At 41.4% G+C, this 19407-nt stretch overlaps 1 protein-coding gene and 1 long non-coding RNA gene across 4 annotated transcripts in view; both read left to right on the forward strand.

Annotated features, from left to right (window-relative positions):
- mpped2a (metallophosphoesterase domain containing 2a) overlaps positions 1–15049 on the forward strand; it is a 59252-nt gene extending 44203 nt beyond the window's left edge. For all 3 annotated transcript variants that reach the window (XM_077564200.1, XM_077564201.1, XM_077564202.1), the window contains exons 5-7: positions 11443–11558; positions 13337–13450; positions 13537–15049. In XM_077564200.1, coding sequence (XP_077420326.1) covers positions 11443–11558; positions 13337–13450; positions 13537–13655 — 349 coding nt within the window. In that variant the 3' untranslated portion in view covers positions 13656–15049. The remainder of the gene's footprint in view (positions 1–11442; positions 11559–13336; positions 13451–13536) is intronic.
- A 494-nt stretch (positions 15050–15543) lies between these two features.
- Positions 15544–19407, forward strand: part of LOC144050273 (uncharacterized) — a 28811-nt gene continuing 24947 nt past the window's right edge. Inside the window, exons 1-4 of the long non-coding RNA XR_013293823.1 lie at positions 15544–15584; positions 15890–15971; positions 16726–16804; positions 17566–17647. This is a non-coding gene — a long non-coding RNA (uncharacterized LOC144050273). The remainder of the gene's footprint in view (positions 15585–15889; positions 15972–16725; positions 16805–17565; positions 17648–19407) is intronic.

Consider the following 19407-nt stretch of genomic DNA (forward strand, 5'->3'; position numbering starts at 1 on the left):
CATTTTAGTGGTGACTGACCGTGAACAAGGTCAGGCTTTCAAACATTGCTTTCTTGTACGAGAACTAACAAGTTAAGTGATATGATTGTATCTAGTCGTAACCTTTATCGATAATACAGGGATGTGATTTTTCCGCTAATTCGCGGAATTCCGCTTTTTTTTATCTCCCCCCCAAAAAAAAAACAATTTTTTTTTTTTTTTTGTATTTCATTGTGTATGCACATGACACCGACAGATAACATCTTCTGCTATAACAAAGACATTTGTGGTATGCTCTACTATGAGTTACTTTTCATTTGGTCATGATACAATTATTTGTTCATGAAATTTGAACTCTTCAACATTATTTATGTGTTAACTTAGTAATCACATTAGTTAGATATGATGATATTCTCAGTGATAGTTTTTATAAGCAAAGGCAGTCCAATGTTTTTGAATGTGACTGATTTTGAGTTGACTAAAACTGCCATTTTATATGGGATAGTTCAATATACATTGAAAATTTATGCTGTTGTTTTGTCTATTTCTTTGTCATGTGAGTGCATTGAGTGCCAGCGGCCCCCAGACCCCCGGCTAAATTTTCAGATAATTTCACTTTGGTCAAATCACATCCCTGATAATAATAAGCTTTGCGTGGCACATTGAAATTCCCAACAAACAATGAACTTCAATTGATTCTTTGTATCAATAGTTGTAAACCCGCTGAGAAGAAAGTAGAAGAAATACAGTAACTACAGTAAAAAGGGCTTTTCTGATGTGTATTGATTAGGTAATCAAATTGGTAGGCATGATTGTTTAAATCTCAAGCTGTCTTTGATCACACACATTGATGATGGAATTTATTGAAGAAAAACGTGTCATAAAGTGCATTGAGTGGAACAAAGTGTATGTTTTGACAGGGATGTGATTTTTCCGCTAATTCGCGGAATTCCGCTTTTTTTTATATATATATTTTTATATTTTTTATTTATTTTTTATTTTTTTAGTAGTTCATTGTGTATGCACATGAGTCCGACAGATAACATCTTCTGCTATAACAAAGACATTTGTGGTATGCTCTAATATGAGTTACTTTTCATTTGGTCATGATATAATTATTTGGTCATGCTTCCCCCCCCCCCCCCGGCTAAATTTTCCGATAATTTCACTTTGGTCAAATCACATCCCTGGTTTTGATCAATTGGAAGTTACGATCTAAAAACAGTTGGGTCAAAAGTAACCCAATTATGGATAAAAAAAAATAGACCGATCCACTTTATGGGTCAATTTGACTCAACTTTCTGGGTTGTTTTATACAAAATGACCCAATTTTTTAACCCAAGTAAAGAATCTGACCAATATTTATATGAGTTGTTTTAAGCTGAAAGACCAATTTCTTGACTCAAAGTTGGGTCAAATTGACCCAAGTACCAGATCAGTCCATTTGTTACCCATAATTGGGTTATTTTTGTCCCAACTGTTTTTTGAGTGTACGATTGAACGTCAGTGTAGAATAATTAGAAAAGTTGCTGGCTCCTCCCTTGCAGGCCATTTAAATTCATATTATTTGAATCTTTCAAACAAATCCCATGCATTCCATCACCCCCCCCCCCCCGCCCCCCCAATTTACATTGCTCTGAAAAAAAAAAAGGCTTCAACGTGGTCCTTAGTGGCGAGCCGGGAATGAAACGTGGCCCGTGAGTTTTTGTCAGCGAATTTCCCTGCTCCCTCATTTCCCAGATATATTATCCTCGCCGCCTCCCTTCACTCCACTTGCCCCCGCCACCCTCCCCTGTTCCGCATTGTTCTCCCGGATCAAGTTCACGGAGGTCGGGGCTGGAGAAGGGTAATGGGACCCATGGCCCTGTGTCTCAGGGCAGGTTGAATAGGTCCCTGCCCCCCCCCCCCCCGCCACCCCCCCTTAGCCCCCATACGGGCTCGGTGAATAGGACCCAGATTCCTCCTCTTTTTATTAGTCTGGTTTCTGGTTTCCGTCGACCTGCCATGTTCATATCCGTGTTCCCACAACACCTCACTGCTCTTCCTGAGCTCCACCTGCCACATTCACAGGCAGGCACACACCGGCAACATTGCGCCGCACGCACACATTTTATTAGATCACGCTCGGTTCACAAGCCTCCAGACACAAATATTTCACATAAATAGTTTCCTGCCATCAGTGAGTCTTCTGCTGAACACGCCGTTAGTTCCATCTATATTTTATAGCAAGCCCGCTATCTGTTATCACTTTTACTGGGTCGCTTGATTGCGGCACAATTCACTCTATGGTCTGCCTCGCTTGCTCTTCAGTCACGTATTTTTATGTTGTTGTTGTCAATCAATGCGGTGAGGAGGAAATTGTGTTTTAATGGCATCCCATTAACTTAACCGGCTCATTGTTATATTGCCTGACAAAATCACCACAAATCAGACTTCATGCGAGATTTATGGCTGTCATCTTAACAATCGTGAGATGTAAGCAAATGCTTTAAATGAGCCAGATGGCGTAGTTGCACCATTTACGAGAGCTGGCCAATTATTTGTACTTTAAAATAATTTTTTTTATATGAGTAACTTGTAATTATAGTAAAGAAGACAAGAAAAGAACAATGTTTATGATTTTAAAATACTGTGTTCCTACAAAGTTTGCCAAACATTCGATCATGGATGAAGGGCTAAAATAATGACAACAATAAGCATTGTGCTTCATTTAGGGTTTGGTTTACTAAAAGCCCAAATAGTGCAGTTGGTAACAGGTTTAAAAATGGCGGCGACTGCTGTGTTTAACTCATTCACTCCCAGCTATTTTCACTGAAGCAATCCCCTTCACTCCCGGCTGTTTTACTGTATTTTAACTGATTTTGCAAGGCCCGAAGAATATTGTGTTCTATTGCTATAAAATCATGGAACCTACCAAAAGACAGATTCGCGTCTCTTCTTTCATCAGGAAAAAAAAGTATTTTCTATTTGTTTCCGTTTTGCAGCAATTAGCATTAGAATATAGCTAAGTTTCATCATTATTCACAAATCCATTTAAATTCTGAGTAATTTAGTCTTTTTTTCCAACATGGCCCTAGTTGATCTCTTTTACTCTGCTGCCACCTGCTGGGCGTTTTAGTAGTAACTAAGTAAAGGGGCGGGGGGGTGTGCACGTGTGACCTCCAGAAACATGTTTGTTTGTATTTGTCTTCGAATTAAAGAAGTTTCACTCTCTGAAAGCTGTGATGTACTCTAAATACGAAGGATTAGCATTTGCACATGCGTAATATTGAAGTTTGTAGTTCCCTTCTACATCATTGGACACCTAACACTCTTCTTCTCGTCCTCATAGACACGCGCGCACACACCCACGCACACACACACATAGAGAACGCCAGACCTGTGTGTTGCGAATAGCTGGAAGCCGCCAGGTCAGAGAGAGCAGCTGTGTTTGCTACGAAGCATCTGCTGGCTCAGACAGCGGTTGTTTTACGTCGCCGGTCCGCCGGTCAAACTGCAGCTGGCTTCATCTCAGCATGGAGACAAACCCTGGGGAGAGCGCTCTGCGTGTACGCGCGTCTGCGCCGACATGTCCCAACGGTTGCAGCCTTTTTCCTAAGCGGGCTAAGTCTGGTGGCCAACCCTTTGCGTCTTTGGCTTTGGCAGCATGACTGCGGCAAGATTAATCCATTCCACACTCCATCAGTCACTAGGCACAGGTTATTAGTGCAGGGACAGAGTGCACACACACACACACACACACACACACGCGCACACACAAACCCTTCACCCCTGTGACTTCACTTTCCACCTTGTCCCCAAAGTTTGCAAAGGTGGCCTTGATGGTGAGAGGCCATTTGTCAAAAGCCTCCACTTGGCTCCTTTTAATAAGGCTACCTGGGCTCTGGGATTACACACACACACACAGACACACATCGGACTGCTTTTGCACATACTCGTACAACTGAGTGTCAGGTAGTGCACCCCATGAGGCTTATAAAAGTCCCATTAACATGACCCTCCTCATTGGTTCTGACAGGTTGATCAATTAGACCCCACCCTGCTCTGACCTCGGGGCCTCACGGACTCAAGAGGCCAGGCACGATGGATCGCTGGTCCTACACACGCACACACACGCGCACACACCTCACCCTTGTTATCTGGTCACAAGGCAGCATTTTTCACACCTTCCGGTTGTCCAGCACCTCTGGTTTTTAAAGGTGCTGGGTCAAAGTGTATCTGACACTTGTTTTGATCTTATCTGTGTTTTAACCCAATCACACACACACACACACACACACACTCCTCTGTTTCTTTCAATAAGGTTTTGTCCACCTGCGTGTGTGTGTGTGTGTGTGTGTGTGTGTGAGAGAGAGACACACAGAGGGAATGTGCAAGAAATATTTTTTTCATGGGTTCATTTTTGTGTGTGGGTTTTGACCGGTTTGAGGGTCGGTGAATGCAGTCATCAACCGCCTTCCCCGTGTAGACGCACCATGGCTGTGCTCAGTCCGAATTGCGGCACAGAAAAGCAGAGGTGTAATGTATAACGGGGAAAAATGTATAAATATAAGAAAAGGGGGAGTTTGGGAGCAGGTAATATACAATGCCAATACAATGCAATTTTATTTTATGGTTAGGCGCACTCAATAGTCTGGAAATTACGGTAATAATAAAAAAATTCAAGAATCATCAGCAAGGCAACTTTGACTATACTTTTTTTTTTGTATTCCAGTGGTTAACACTAGTTTGACTTGGAGGGAACGAATCAATTTCCATTACTCCATCAGTAGCTCGTAAAGGATTGTTTCCGACCTTTAAGGCTCCACTAGCTATTAGCAATTTAGCTTTTTGGCAAGATATCAAAATGATCTGATTTGAAGTTCTATGAATCCTTACATCCTTTACTCATTTGCTCCCAAAAACGTATAAATATGTTCTATTTTAAATATCACTATCCTCCCAAAGATGTATTTATACGTTTTTTGTGTGTGTGTGTGGGGGGGGGTGCTAGAGCATACAGGAGGCTTTGACGCAGCCTCTGAACTGCAGAAAACGGTTGAAGCAGTGGTAGTTATTACAAAAACGGCCAGCAGGTGGCAGCAGAGTATAAGAGATCAACCATGTTGCAAAAAGCTCTTTCCCCACTGTTCTAAAGAGATTTGTGAATCATGATGAAAGTTAGCTATATTCTAATGCTAACTGCTGCAAAACGGAAATGGATACTAATATACGTTTTTTTTTCCTGATGAAAGAAGAGGCTCTAATCTTTCTTTTGGTAGGTTCCATATTTTTATAGCAACAGAACACCATATTCTGTAAGGCCTGGCAAAATCAGTCAAAATCCAGTAAAACAGCCGGGAGCAAAGGGGGTTGCTTCAGTGAAAATGGCTGCAAGTGAATAAGTATTGCCTTTGTTGTCGGGATTTCCTAATTGTAACGTCACTGTTATTTTCATGGCACATTTTATTTTCTCGTCCTCTTGGGCTCAAGTTGGTAAATGTTTGTGAGGTTCGTGCACGGATGAGCTGCCTTCAGCAAGAACGTGAACAAAAAATGATTGCGATGCTCTTGGGAGCACCTGAGCTTTTTTTTTATCATTATTGTTGCTGTTATGACGGTTTTCAATTACAATTCATTGCGGCCTTGTAGCCTCATTTTAGATCAAACAATAAGGTCCTCCGGTGCCAAGCGTTGCAAGGTATTGTTGCCTGCCTCGGGACCCAGAAAGAGGTTAACAGCGGAGTCGTGCCCTGCGAGAGCGAACGACGTCCTAATGATGTCCAACAGCTTAATTGAATATTGGCGTTCTGCACATGAGGACTAAATTGCTTCTGTCTGCATCACCTCCGCTGCAGGCTGATTTTTAACCCATTTCCGCCATTTGATTCCCCGGGGGATCATTAAATGTGCCTGTTACCACGGTTACCAGCCTTTGTGTGTCGGAGCCAAATTCTGCGATTTGAGTTATAGAAGATCCTCTTTTATTCTCTATTCTCTTACTTTGACTTGTTTTTGCTTAAATTTTTGGGGATGCTTTTGCTTTGTTTCCATGGCTTTGTTTCCATAGCAACAAGATCCAGATGGCAAGTGTCAATAAGACATGACAGCGCTCTAAATATTCTCTCTCTTTGACATATATATGGACTAGGGCGTTCATTATTTAATCTTTTATGTGATTATTCTATCGCATAAAATCGCCCCTCAAAAAAACATAAAATGAGTTGAATTGAGCGAAAAATAACTAATTATTTATTATCTTTTGTGCATGAGCATTAGTAAACACCAACAAAATTAGCCTATGCTAAACGGGCATCAATCTCGATAGGAAGGTTGCAATCACGTGATTCCGGCGGCGCGCGAAATTCAACTTAGGGGTCAGGAAGTAGAGAACACCCATTGCAAAAGATGGAAACTACGACTATGCAAAAGCGTTGGGTGAGCCTGGACGTAGCCGCTAGGCTCTAAAAATTGTAAAATATGTCAGATATGATCCCGACACTGTGTGTGTGTGTGCGTGCGAGATTGTGCTCTTTAATTCACCTGAAACCTGTTATAAATCCAATGCGCTTCACCTTAACCGGATGCTTCGGAGTCCTGCCAGAGTCGTGAAGTTGTCAGGAGACCAGAGGAAGGCTCAAAGGAAGGGGGGGTAGTGAGATCCAACACCAACCTCCACCCACAGATTTACAAATCCCGAATCTTTCACCAATCCCAGACACATCTGAATTCCTACAGGATTAGGGAGACATCAAGAGACTAGAGCAGTGGTGTCCAAACTCGGTCCTCGGGGGCCGGTAGTCCCGCAGGTTTTGGAGGTTTCCCTGCTCCAACGCACCTGTTTCAATCAACAGGATTGTTATCAGGCTTAGTAGAGCTTGCTGATGAGCTTCAGCTGTGTTGGAGGAGAGAAATATCCAAAACCTGCGGGACTACCGGCCCCCGAGGACCGAGTTTGGACACCACTGGACTAGAGGAAAGACTAAAGGAAGGAAGGATAGATGAAGCAGAGTGAGATCCACGCCAACCTCCACTGGTTGTAATAGTGTCTTAAAAGTCACTTTACAGATGATGCTTCAACAATAGTCCATGAGTGAACGGCTGTAGCTGCCTGCGTTAGCTACAATGAGCTCAATAACTTCCTGTCCGCTGCGTGTGTGCGCAAAAAAGGTGGACACGGATGGCGGCGCAAACATGGTTCCGGCGGAGCTTCGAGGCAGACATTTTCAGTCGAGTTATTTTTAAAGTCGATTTATCTGTGTCATGTTTAGGTTCTGTGGGGGTTGAGTTGTTGTTTGTTCTTGTTGTTTTTGTCTGTGGTTGGTGTTTTTTTGTCTCGTGTTTCTTCCCTTGTCTCATTATGTCTAACCACGTCCACCTGTGTGTGTCTTCCCTTGCCCAGGTGTGCCTCATTAGTGTTGTTGTCTTTAGTCCGTTGTGCTTGTCCAGTCAGTGTGGGTGCTTTGCCTATGCAATGTGTGGAAGTTCGTGCGTCAAGTCTTTGTCACAGGGTGGTGTCTGGTCGGTGCTGGATTTCACTTTCCTTTCTTTTCTTTGGTCCTTCCTCGGGTCTCCTGACGGCCTCACGACTCTGGCTGGAAGTGCTCGGTTTAGGTGAACGGTATGGGATTTTTTTAATAGGTTTTAGGTGAACTAATGAATACACACTCACGCACGCACATACACATGCTCACCCGCATACAAAATAAAATAAAAAAATCCATTTAAAAAAAAAAAAAGTAAAACAAAATTAAAAATAAATAAATAAATTTTACTTGCGTTACTTACGTTGAGAGGAACCAGTTGAGGTGGCTCGGGCATCTGGTTCGGATGCCTCCTGGACGCCTCCCTGGGGAGGTGTTCCGGGCATGTCCTACCGGCAGGAGGCCCCGGGGACGACCCAGGACACGCTGGAGAGACTATGTCTCTCGGCTGTCCAGGGAACGCCTTGGGGTCCCGTCGGATGAGCTGGCTGAAGTGGCTGGGGAGAGGGAAGTCTGGGCTTCCCTGCTAAAGCTGCTGCCCCCGCGACCCGACCCCGGATAAGCGGAAGAAGACGGACGGACGGATAAATAAATTTTAAAAATAAAAATAAAAATTGAAAAAAAAGAGAGAGCAATGATGACATGCCAAATCGGTAAAATTACCGAATGAACAATACTGAGCTCTCCAGAAAAAGAAAAAAAAAGTCTTTGTCACAGCCAAGTCATCTTCGCCACAGCTAGCCAAGCCGCACTCGTCACAGCCAAGAAGCCACAGCCACAGCCAAGTCAAGTCCACAGCAAGTCAAGTCAAGGCAAATCAGGACCAGTCTAATCACATCCCGTCCAGTCACGGCGACCAGTCATAATTGTCTGCTCACCTTTCTCACTATGATTAATAAAAGTAGCATGCATTGCACTTCCTGTTTACCAGCGTTTGGGTCCAGCATCCCTCATCCACTCACGTTCCCTCATGACAATCTGACTTTTTTCCCCCCCTAGCCCTCATATGGACATAGACTTATTTCACTATAAGTCTGTATATCCAATTCTAAGAACCAGGAAACCATCTCCCTTTTATTGGACTGCGATGCCATTAATCTCGACGGGCCTTGAAAAATGCACTTGCGCGGAAGGTATATTTCACATGCCGACGTCTGACAATGGGGCCGTTGTGGCGGCGGCGGCGGCGGCGCCCTGCTCTGCATTCTGTCAGGACCTTTGGCTCGCCTCCGGATCCGCGGCTCATGTCGAGGGTTTATGTTTCATCTCCCAGATGAATGCGTTCATACAGCGCAGAGCATGTGAAAGACCCGGCAACAATCTCCCTCTTCATAGGTTTTTCTTCGACGAGTTACTGAATGCGGAGGGCAAATAAATGTGTTTCACCATTTTTCAAAGCTTGGCCTTGTTATTATTAGTCAGACAAATGTTCCGCTGGTGTCTTATGCGTGTAGCCAAGCGAGCACGTCAGCTCAGCTCTGATTCACGGCTTTCGAAGATTCTTCCCGCCGCCGCTGCAGCAGTAGCCGCCCTATTTCCCGGGCACAAGTGCTTAGTCCTCCCAGTAATCCATTAGACTTCCATTAGCTCTGATTTGTGTGATTAGTTCTAATTAATCAGTCGAGTCTGTGGTCTTCGCTCCCCTTGCTCCTCACGTTTAATTTTTAACCTCATTTCTCAGCTCTCCACTGAGCGAGCGCATCCAAGCGCGGGCTTGGGAGGCTGCCTTTGTCTCCCGGCGCACGCACGCACGCACGCACGCACGCACGCACGCACGCGAGCACGCTTCTTCCGATCCGGAGCTGTGACATGCTCCTTTCTGAACCACCTCCAACACGTCTAAATAATTGAGTGCGTTCTTTTAAATTTAGGAGCCGCATAGAGATATTGATGTCACGTTTTTACAGCCTAGAGTTTGTCTGTTTGGACAATGCTCTGTGCTGCAGTGAGTATTGATCAGCCAGGTGACCCATCCTTCATTGGAACTGGACTTATTGATGCTTTCGGAGCCTTCATTTCTCATTCTGCTTATGCTAAACATAGCGCTATCTTTAAGTGGCTGTTGCGGTCAAATCAAAAGATAGCAGAGTCCAAATAGTACAGATTTTATATACTGTGTATATATATATGTAAATTATTACAATTAACTAGTATGGGTGAGCGAGTATCAATACCAACCTTATTTCAACGTATTGGTACTTGTGACAGTAGACATAAATAGATTTTTTTGTTTTTCAGGGCCGATACCGATTCCGATTAATTTTAGCCACGGGGGCCGATATTAGATAGCCGATATTTTGAAGCCGATATAAATTTTTGCTAAAAGGGAAAAGTATTCGCGTCAACATTTTGAAAAAATATATACAAACTAGAACTTCAGTCAGCAGCATCTCTTATTAACTTAACTGACATTTTAAACAAGTAGTTCCCTGAACTTAGCACAGTTTCAAATTGATCGTATGATTCTTCAAAAAAGACGGTATTTGTCAAAATGATGAATATTGGCGGCGGCTGATAATCGGCCTGGCTAATCGGTCTATCCATAGACAGACGGCGGCTGATACCTTGGAGCCGTTTTACGATTAAGAACTAGAAATTTGCTCTTTTACCGGCAAAAACGTCAATTGACGTTAAGTCCACGCCCACGGTATACCGCCAATAACGTCAATTGGCGTCAACTATATATTTTTTTCTCAGTGGGCAGTGCAACGTCTTGTGCAGCACTGCCTGGTCAATGGGCTTGTGAAATCAAAAACACCCACTAACTATAGCCGGTAGATGGCGGCAGCATTGTATCTCTTTTCAATGGGCTCCCGGGTATCAAATTACATGAAAACATGGCGGATCTTAGGAAATAGAACGTTTTCAAGGATGACGTGAATGATCAAAGCGTTTGTCACATTAAATCTAATTCAAAGAGCGTCACTAAACAAAACATGTTAGTGTCAAGGACAAATGTATCTTTTCACAAAAAGCTTGTTTTCTCCTTTTTTCTATTTAGGCTCGATGCCATTCAAATGACCTATTTTTAAATGGTGACTACTAAAGAACGGAATAAGGTAGAAACATACTTTGAGTACGTTTCATGAGTGAAAATGCTTGAAATCAGCTGGCACTGTTGGGTTGTTTTTTTGAGAACATTTGGCAGTAAAAGAGTTAGAAAATAGAAAATGTCCATTCATTTCATGCAATATTTAGAAAAAAAATAATATCTGCCATTTAAAAAAATATAAAATATATTTAAAAAAATATCTGCCATTTAAAAAAATATAAAAGGTATTTTTTTTAAATGGCAGATTTTTTTTGGTGTTATCAAAAATGTTTTTTTCTCCTTATAAAAAAAAAAAAATCTATGAGAGAATAAGTGTCATTTCTTGAGGTCCATGTTAAATATCAGAAAAATATCAATATCGCATTTTTTTTGCCAATATCGTGTAGCCCACGCTATGATGCAGTCCCCCCCACCCTGTATTATTACATGAGGATCATCTATCTTCCTTAGCTCTCTATTGCCATTAGCACTATTGTGATAAATGAAGGCTCAATATATCAAGCCCCATCCACTCAATTTCTCAGTTTCAGTTACTCGTAGAACCTCCGCATGCTTTTGCTGCAGCCGATCACTTTCCATCCATCCCGCCCGCATTGCCACTCAGCCACATGGAGGCTCGCTTTGTGTCTGCCAGGGAAGACACAGCTTGTCACCCCCGGAGCTTGCGCACTCTGATCCAAGCCGCCGGAGGTGGCCCGGCTGCTGTCAATCAATCTGGGGGGTGTGGGGGGGGGGCTGCTGAGGGTGTGATGTTGACGCGTGACAAGACCTCGCCGCTCTATACATATTCCCTCTTTATTTTTGGAAGGCGGCCCCGTGTGTCCTTGAAGCGCACTCGTATTCTGGTTATCAGTTTGCGTCTTATCGTGTACGGCCTTGTATGTGTTTACGGACATGCGGCGATGAAGTGCTGACGTTTGCCGTAATGACGTTGACGCGGTCTTGCAGGTCCCCGTGGTTCAACGGCTGGGGCTTCAATCTGCCTCGGGGTCAGTCTCTTCTGGATAAATGGAACCTGGTCCCGGAAGGCATCGACATCCTGATGACCCACGGCCCTCCGCTGGGTGAGTCCAATTAACCAATCACAGCCCCCCCCCCCCCCCCCCCCCCAAAGCGTGTCTAATGGGTTTGTACTTCATTGTTCCGAATTTGCATGGATGTAAAAGCGAAAGGAGCCGCAGCTGGCGAAACAGTAGCAGAGCGGCCAACCATGAACACACTTCATGATTCAATATTTGTTTGACTTTATGAAAGCAACAAACACGTATTGTTGATTTTATCACCACAGACTGATTGTGTTTTCTCTCTGGGTGTTTTTTTTTCCTTTTCTTGTGTTCTCCATCTGCTTTTATTGAGTGATTTCCTTCCCCCCCCCGGCCTACGGAGGGGCTGCTGCTGCTGCTGCTGCTGCCGTTTCTGGGTTTGATTGCATGGAAACTCCATTTTGTTGCACGGTGACAGATGCCACAAAACAAGCACAGGGATCGGATTTTGTTTGGAGGCTGGCTAACCAAATAGAAACATCAATACTGTTTGCTGCTTGTCTGGAGGAAAATATATTAATCATACATTGAATTTATTAAAATGGGGTTTGACTCAATTTCAACTATAAGGTTAACACTAATGGTTAGTGGATTTCTTTCTAATAGGGAGTCCTCGTTATTTTTATAATAATATTTTAAATTAACTGTAAATTAAGGGCCCTCTCTAAATTGCACTAAATATGGTTGAGCGCTCCATTTTACCTCAAAAATCAGTTGATCAACTACTCATTTTTTTTCCCTGTCTTTGCATTCCTTGAATTTTTTTCAAATAATAGCCATTGGAGGTATAATTTCAAACATGAGGATCGTTTCCATGACATCAACACCAGAAAATTGGCCTTTAGAAAGTGAATATTTGCATACATAGCTAAAAGGGGTCAACCCCCAAAAGATATTTACCAGCCCCACTAGCTATAACATGCTATTTTTAATTAATACTATGTTTGTGGAGTATGGAAAAAAGCAGCAAAATCCACACATTTTTACACATCTCAAGGTGCGGCCATTTTGCCACTTGCTGTCTACTGAAAATGACATCACAGTTGCTCAGGGATCAGGTAACGACCAATCATGTCATGTGACATTCGCAAGCTGAGCCGTGATTTGTCGTTATGTGAGCCCCGAGCAACTTTGATGTCATTTTCAGAATATACTAAAATAATAGCATCATCAGCTGTTCTGCATATTGGCCTCTTAGGGGCAGTGTGGTGCCGTGCAAGCACTTACGATGAGAGAAAAAATTAGCGATGGAGTTCTATTAATAGAACTTGTTTTTCGCAGAATGGGAATATGTTGTGCCTTTTAGTAGTGTTATCTTGCCTGTGTGTATGTGTTTCAACATTGTTTGTGTGTAAATATTCGTTATTTGAAAGAATATCACTATCGAAGTCGATGCTAGTTTGCTGTTAGCATATCAATGGGGTCTGCCGTTGACTTTAGCATTAGCACTCGCAATGTTTTAAAAATGAAGCATGTTTTGTATTTAAATACCCAATGTATGTAATTCTTCTTGTTGTGTGATTACTTTTACAGTAAACTCCAACTGGGTGTCATTAAACATCTTAAAAGATGCTTAGGGATGGCAGAATTACGTGTGATATACGCTTGCTAGGCATTAGGGAAGCAACGTGGTGCGTTCAGGCTACTTTCACATTGTCGGGAACTTGTAAACTCACCGCACTGTTCTGCAGTGCACATTCTAACGTTTAACAATGGCCTTCTACTGTCTTCTTTTGTCACACTGCAATTGTAAATGTGTGTTTGTGTGTGTGTGTGTGTGTGTGTGTGTGTGTGCGCAGGTTTCCGAGACTGGGTTCCTAAGGAGCTGCAGAGGGTTGGCTGTGTGGAGCTCCTCAACACGGTCCAGAAGAGGGTGCGACCCAAACTGCACGCCTTTGGAGGCATACATGAAGGTAGGCCGCCATTTTGCTTTTCACGGACATTTAGCCACATTTAATATGGATTTGACTAATTCCATGACCATATGTTGACGTTGCAGGCTACGGCATCATGACGGACGGCTACACGACGTTCATCAACGCGTCCACCTGCACCGTCAGCTTCCAGCCCACCAACCCTCCCATCGTGTTTGACCTGCCCAACCCTTCCAGCTCCTGAGAGAAGAGCAAAGGGGGGGGGGGGGCAGGCGGTATTTGGAAATGAGAATTTTTTTTTCTATAAATATGTCAATAAAAAAAAATAAAAAATAAAAATAAGAATGTGTCCTTGCAAAATGTTGGTCCTCTCCAAGAAGGCTTGGAGATGTTTTGGGATAAACTTAAAGGAGAATATCGGTGTTCTTTTTTTTGTTTTTTTGGAATGTTGATCTTCTGTGATTGTATTTGCCACTCACAATCAACACGTTTGGCAGATTTCACATCAAGACTTTCCAAAATTGTTCTTATCAGTTGTCACTTTTCATCTCAGAACTGCAGCTTTTTGATTTTTATCACAGGGAAGAATTTATTATTATTTTTAAAATCCATCTTCTGTACCACTGCTGACAATAAATGCAGAAAGCATTTTGGGAGGGGCACACCGGTATTCTCCTTTTCCAGGGGGGGATTTTGTGATTAAACAATCTTGCTCTTGATAAATATTGGTCAGATCTGTAAGATAAAATGATGCTTTGTGAATTTGTACAATTTCTTTGTTTGGTTTATGTTTACCAGACAATGGATGCCATTTATGTTTTATTCGTTGTTGTATCATCTGCTTTGGGTTTAGTTTTTATTTTTGTTAGTTTTTCTCGTCAGTTGCGCTTTTCTTATTGGCTGACAGGGACGCTGCCTTAAACTAGCTTTAATGTTCTCAGCTAGAGCTCCACTTTTTTTTCTCTGCGAGATCAGAGAGACAAAAAAAAAAAAGTCCTTATTTATTGTCCAACTTTCCCGCTCGACAACACCGAGCTCACGCAGGGACCGAAAGCTATTGAATTACAGCCCAAACGGTTACTTCCATCCCATTCAATGACTCCTCTTCTAATTTGGAAAGTTTATGTATAAAAATATATATTATATACAGTATTCATGTTGTAAAATTTCTGTACTAAAAGCTGTGTTTAACAGGGGCAGAGGATTGATTTCACTTTTTCTTTGGCGGTCTTTCTTTGACAGGGTTTTTTTCATGTTCATTTTGGATGAGAGGAAAAGTAAACGTTTCAGAGTCACAATCCATCAGGTGCTGTTTTCTTCCCAACAATGCGCCTGCCTAAACATGCTTATGTTGTCCTTTCAAGTGTCAATCTGATAGTTTTTTTGTGTTTTATTGCTTTTGTTTTCTTTCTAATTTTGCACTGTGTAAATGCAATCTTGCTAGCACAAAAAAAATAAAAATGTTGCCAATAGTAGTTTCGACTTTGCTGCTGTAAATGCTCTTCGTGCTCTCTTCCCACTCTCTCTCTTTGGCTCTCTGATTGTATGGAAATGTTAGTCCTCTCTTTTCATTTTATTGTGATATATTTAGCTGCCTTTATATGCAAATAAAATTGCAGATTTTTACTTATGAAACTATCTCGGCTTTTAATGGTATGCAGCCTTTCTTTTAAATGCCCCTGTTGACGTGCAGTGCTGGCGTCATTAAGGTCTCAAAGAAGATACATTTTTAAATGCCACACACATTTAGTGGATGTATTGCAGTAACAAGTTAGTTTTGACAGCATTTTTTCAGACATTTTTATTGCATACTTTGTCCTGATATTTGAAATAATCCATCCAATATATAATTATGTTGAGCAATGTTCTGATTATGTGTGCATATTATTTAATGAAACCATATTTGTGGATGGTATGAATGTAGGACTCAAACGTCCTTTTCTAAAAGCAGATTCTTTAAGAGTTTGCTTATTTGTGGATTTATTCTTCCAATATGTAGTTTTTTATAAATGACCGTTAAAAATTCTTCAATTTGTTTTATCTGCGATTTTTACTTATATATCTTATTTTGAAACGTAAGCTTTTAATTTGAAAGACCGCGTCGTCTTCCCGTTTCCGGTTTTCAGTCCTCCGTTCGTCTTTCAGCTCGTAGCGTGCAGTAGGAAATGACGAAGTGAGTGTCCATTCTAATTCGTTCCAATTCTAATTCATGCTGATACGTTCTTATCTGCGCTTAGTAAGATAATATGAGTCTTTATGTATCTTATATGTTCGTTTTGGCTGATGTTTGTACTTATTAGCAGTACTTGATAGCTAACTGGTAGAGTGAGTGGTTGTTAGTAACTTGCTAACATGGAAGTGTAGACAAACAATACAGTAAGTTTTTAACCCTAAATAACCAGTTCAGAGGTTGAATTCTCAATAACAATGGTAAAGCATAAATGTGTGAAAATCACAGGTATCCAAATTTTCCTCTAGATGTGGGGTGGCCAGAGAGTGACCGCAGGTGGCCACTGCATTTAACACACTTGTGGAAATCATCTTGCAGAAGTCTTACAAGGTTTGGTTGAAACTTTTGATTCCTACTTTTTTTTCCCTGTCATACATAACTGAACCCGAGAAACACACATTTTGACAGTTATTGCATACTTTGTTCTGATATTTGAAATAATCCATCCAATATATAATTATGTTGAGCAATGTTCTGATTATGTGTGCATATTATTTAATGAAACCATATTTGTGGATGGTATAAATGTAGGACTCAAACGTCCTTTTCTAAAAGCAGATTCAAGAGTTTGCATATTTGTGGGTTTATTCTTCCATTATGTAGTTTTTTTTATAAATGACCGTTAAGAATTCTTCAATTTGTTTTATCTGCGATTTTTACTTATCTATCTTATTTTGAAACGTAAGCTTTTAATTTGAAAGACCGCGTCGTCTTCCCGTTTCCGGTTTTCAGTCCTCCGTTCGTCTTTCAGCTCGTAGCGTGCAGTAGGAAATGACGAAGTGAGTGTCCATTCTAATTTGTTCCAATTCTAATTCATGCTGATACGTTCTTATCTGCGCTTAGTAAGATAATATGAGTCTTTATGTATCTTATATGTTCGTTTTGGCTGATGTTTGTACTTATTAGCAGTACTTGATAGCTAACTGGTAGAGTAAGTGGCTGTTAGTAACTTGCTAACATGGAAGTGTAGACAAACAATACAGTAAGTTTTTAACCCTAAATAACCAGTTCAGAGGTTGTATTCTCAATAACAATGGTAAAGCATAAATGGGTGAAAATCACAGGTATCCAAATTTTCCTCTAGATGTGGGGTGGCCAGAGTCACGCAGGTGGCCCCTGCATTTAACACACTTGTGGAAATCATCTTGCAGAAGTCTTACAAGGTTTGGTTGAAACTTTTGATTCCTACTTTTTTTTTCCCTGTCATACATAACTGAACCAGAGAAACACACATTTTGACAGTTATTGCATACTTTGTTCTGATATTTGAAATAATCCATCCAATATATAATTATGTTGAGCAATGTTCTGATTATGTGTGCATATTATTTAATGAAACCATATTTGTGGATGGTATGAATGTAGGACTCAAACATCCTTTTCTAAAAGCAGATTCTTTAAGAGTTTGCATATTTGTGGATTTATTCTTCCAATATGTAGTTTTTTTTTTTATAAATGACCGTTAAGAATTCTTCAATTTGTTTTATCTGCGATTTTTACTTATATGTCTTATTTTGAAACGTAAGCTTTTAATTTGAAAGACCGCGTCGTCTTCCCGTTTCCGGTTTTCAGTCCTCCGTTCGTCTTTCAGCTCGTAGCGTGCAGTAGGAAATGACGAAGTGAGTGTCCATTCTAATTCGTTCCAATTCTAATTCATGCTGATACATTCTTATCTGCGCTTAGTAAGATAATATGAGTCTTTATGTATCTTATATGTTCGTTTTGGCTGATGTTTGTACTTATTAGCAGTACTTGATAGCTAACTGGTAGAGTGAGTGGCTGTTAGTAACTTGCTAACATGGAAGTGTAGACAAACAATACAGTAAGTTTTTAACCCTAAATAACCAGTTCAGAGGTTGAATTCTCAATAACAATGGTAAAGCATAAATGTGTGAAAATCACAGGTATCCAAATTTTCCTCTAGATGTGGGGTGGCCAGAGAGTGACCGCAGGTGGCCCCTGCATTTAACACACTTGTGGAAATCATCTTGCAGAAGTCTTACAAGGTTTGGTTGAAACTTTTGATTCCTACTATTTTTTTCCCTGTCATACATAACTGAACCCGAGAAACACACATTTTGACAGTCAACTAATGGAGGTTTCACTCGCTTGTAATGTTGCATTTCACAATGCACTCACCAACATTGTTCAACCTCTAGAGATATTTATTTGAAGAAGGAAAAAATAGAACACAAACCAGAGCATAGAAATAAGGCCTAGATAAAATCATTGGAGCTCATTTCTCACAAGATTTCATCAGGTTTCCTTCCTTTCCACACATCTAGTGTAGTCCAAAAATAAAACAGACTTGACTTGTGAGGCGCCTCTGCCAGCCCCCCCCCCCTTCCCCACCAACCCCCATCTCTCGTCACCACAACATCAAAGCGGCCCAACCAATTAGCTATTCCCCGAAACAAGAGCGGCAAAGCATGGCCCCGCACCCAACCAGATCCCCCCGCACATTACCATAATCCAGTCTAATCATATTAACACGGGCCGCAGATGAGCAGGGGGGAGACATGGTTGCATACAGGCAACTCTAGTCTGCATTGAGAGGCGGTCTCTGTAGGATTGGGGATGTAATAAATACTCACGTGCGCCATGATCCTTTAACGGAAGGCAGCGCTCTTCTCGGTCTGTCAACCCAACGCTGTGCTGTATATATGCACATTGAACACATAACAGTGAGATCATTTAAAACATTCTTTTTCATATATAAATAACTTGAAAAACATTGGGAACGTCCACTCACTAGTTTCTAATGAGAACACAGTCTGTCATTGACATGGCAACTACAGATTGCCTACTTAAAGAACCTGCTTTAATACTACTATGAATACTAGTACTGTATTTGTGGTGGTATTGATAACAGATTTGGGTGAAACGAGTCGTTAGCATATCCGCCATACTAGACTAGCATGTTCTCCTTGTGCTTTTATGTGTTTTCTTATTCTTACATTCATTCTAAAAACACGCAGGTTAGATTCATCTAAGGCTCTAAATTGTCCTTATGTGATAAAGCATAAGAATTGAGGGTCTGGACTCAAGGTGTCAAGACTCGAGATGAACATGCCAACAGTCGTCAAGAAGTTAGCCAGCGGGAGGTTAGCATTAGCTAACAGGAATTGACACGAAAGGAAGCGTGAGTGTCATTTGAAGATTTCTTCCGAACACCTGTTTTTGAATTTGATTTGGGTGAAACGAGTCGTTAGCATATCCGCCATACTAGACTAGCATGTTCTCCTTGTGCTTTTATGTGTTTTCTTATTCTTACATTCAGTCTAAAAACACGCAGGTTAGATTCATCTAAGGCTCTAAATTGTCCTTATGTGATAAAGCATAAGAATTGAGGGTCTGGACTCAAGGTGTCAAGACTCGAGATGAACATGCTAACAGTTGTCAAGAAGTTAGCCAGCGGGAGGTTAGCATTAGCTAACAGGAATTGACACGAAAGGAAGCGTGAGTGTCATTTGAAGATTTCTTCCGAACACCTGTTTTTGAATTTGATTTGGGTGAAACGAGTCGTTAGCATATCCGCCATACTAGACTAGCATGTTCTCCTTGTGCTTTTATGTGTTTTCTTATTCTTACATTCAGTCTAAAAACACGCAGGTTAGATTCATCTAAGGCTCTAAATTGTCCTTATGTGATAAAGCATAAGAATTGAGGGTCTGGACTCAAGGTGTCAAGACTCGAGATGAACATGCTAACAGTTGTCAAGAAGTTAGCCAGCGGGAGGTTAGCATTAGCTAACAGGAATTGACAC

Source organism: Vanacampus margaritifer, chromosome 4 (genome assembly GCF_051991255.1).
Source record: "Vanacampus margaritifer isolate UIUO_Vmar chromosome 4, RoL_Vmar_1.0, whole genome shotgun sequence".
Lineage (NCBI taxonomy): Eukaryota > Metazoa > Chordata > Actinopteri > Syngnathiformes > Syngnathidae > Vanacampus > Vanacampus margaritifer.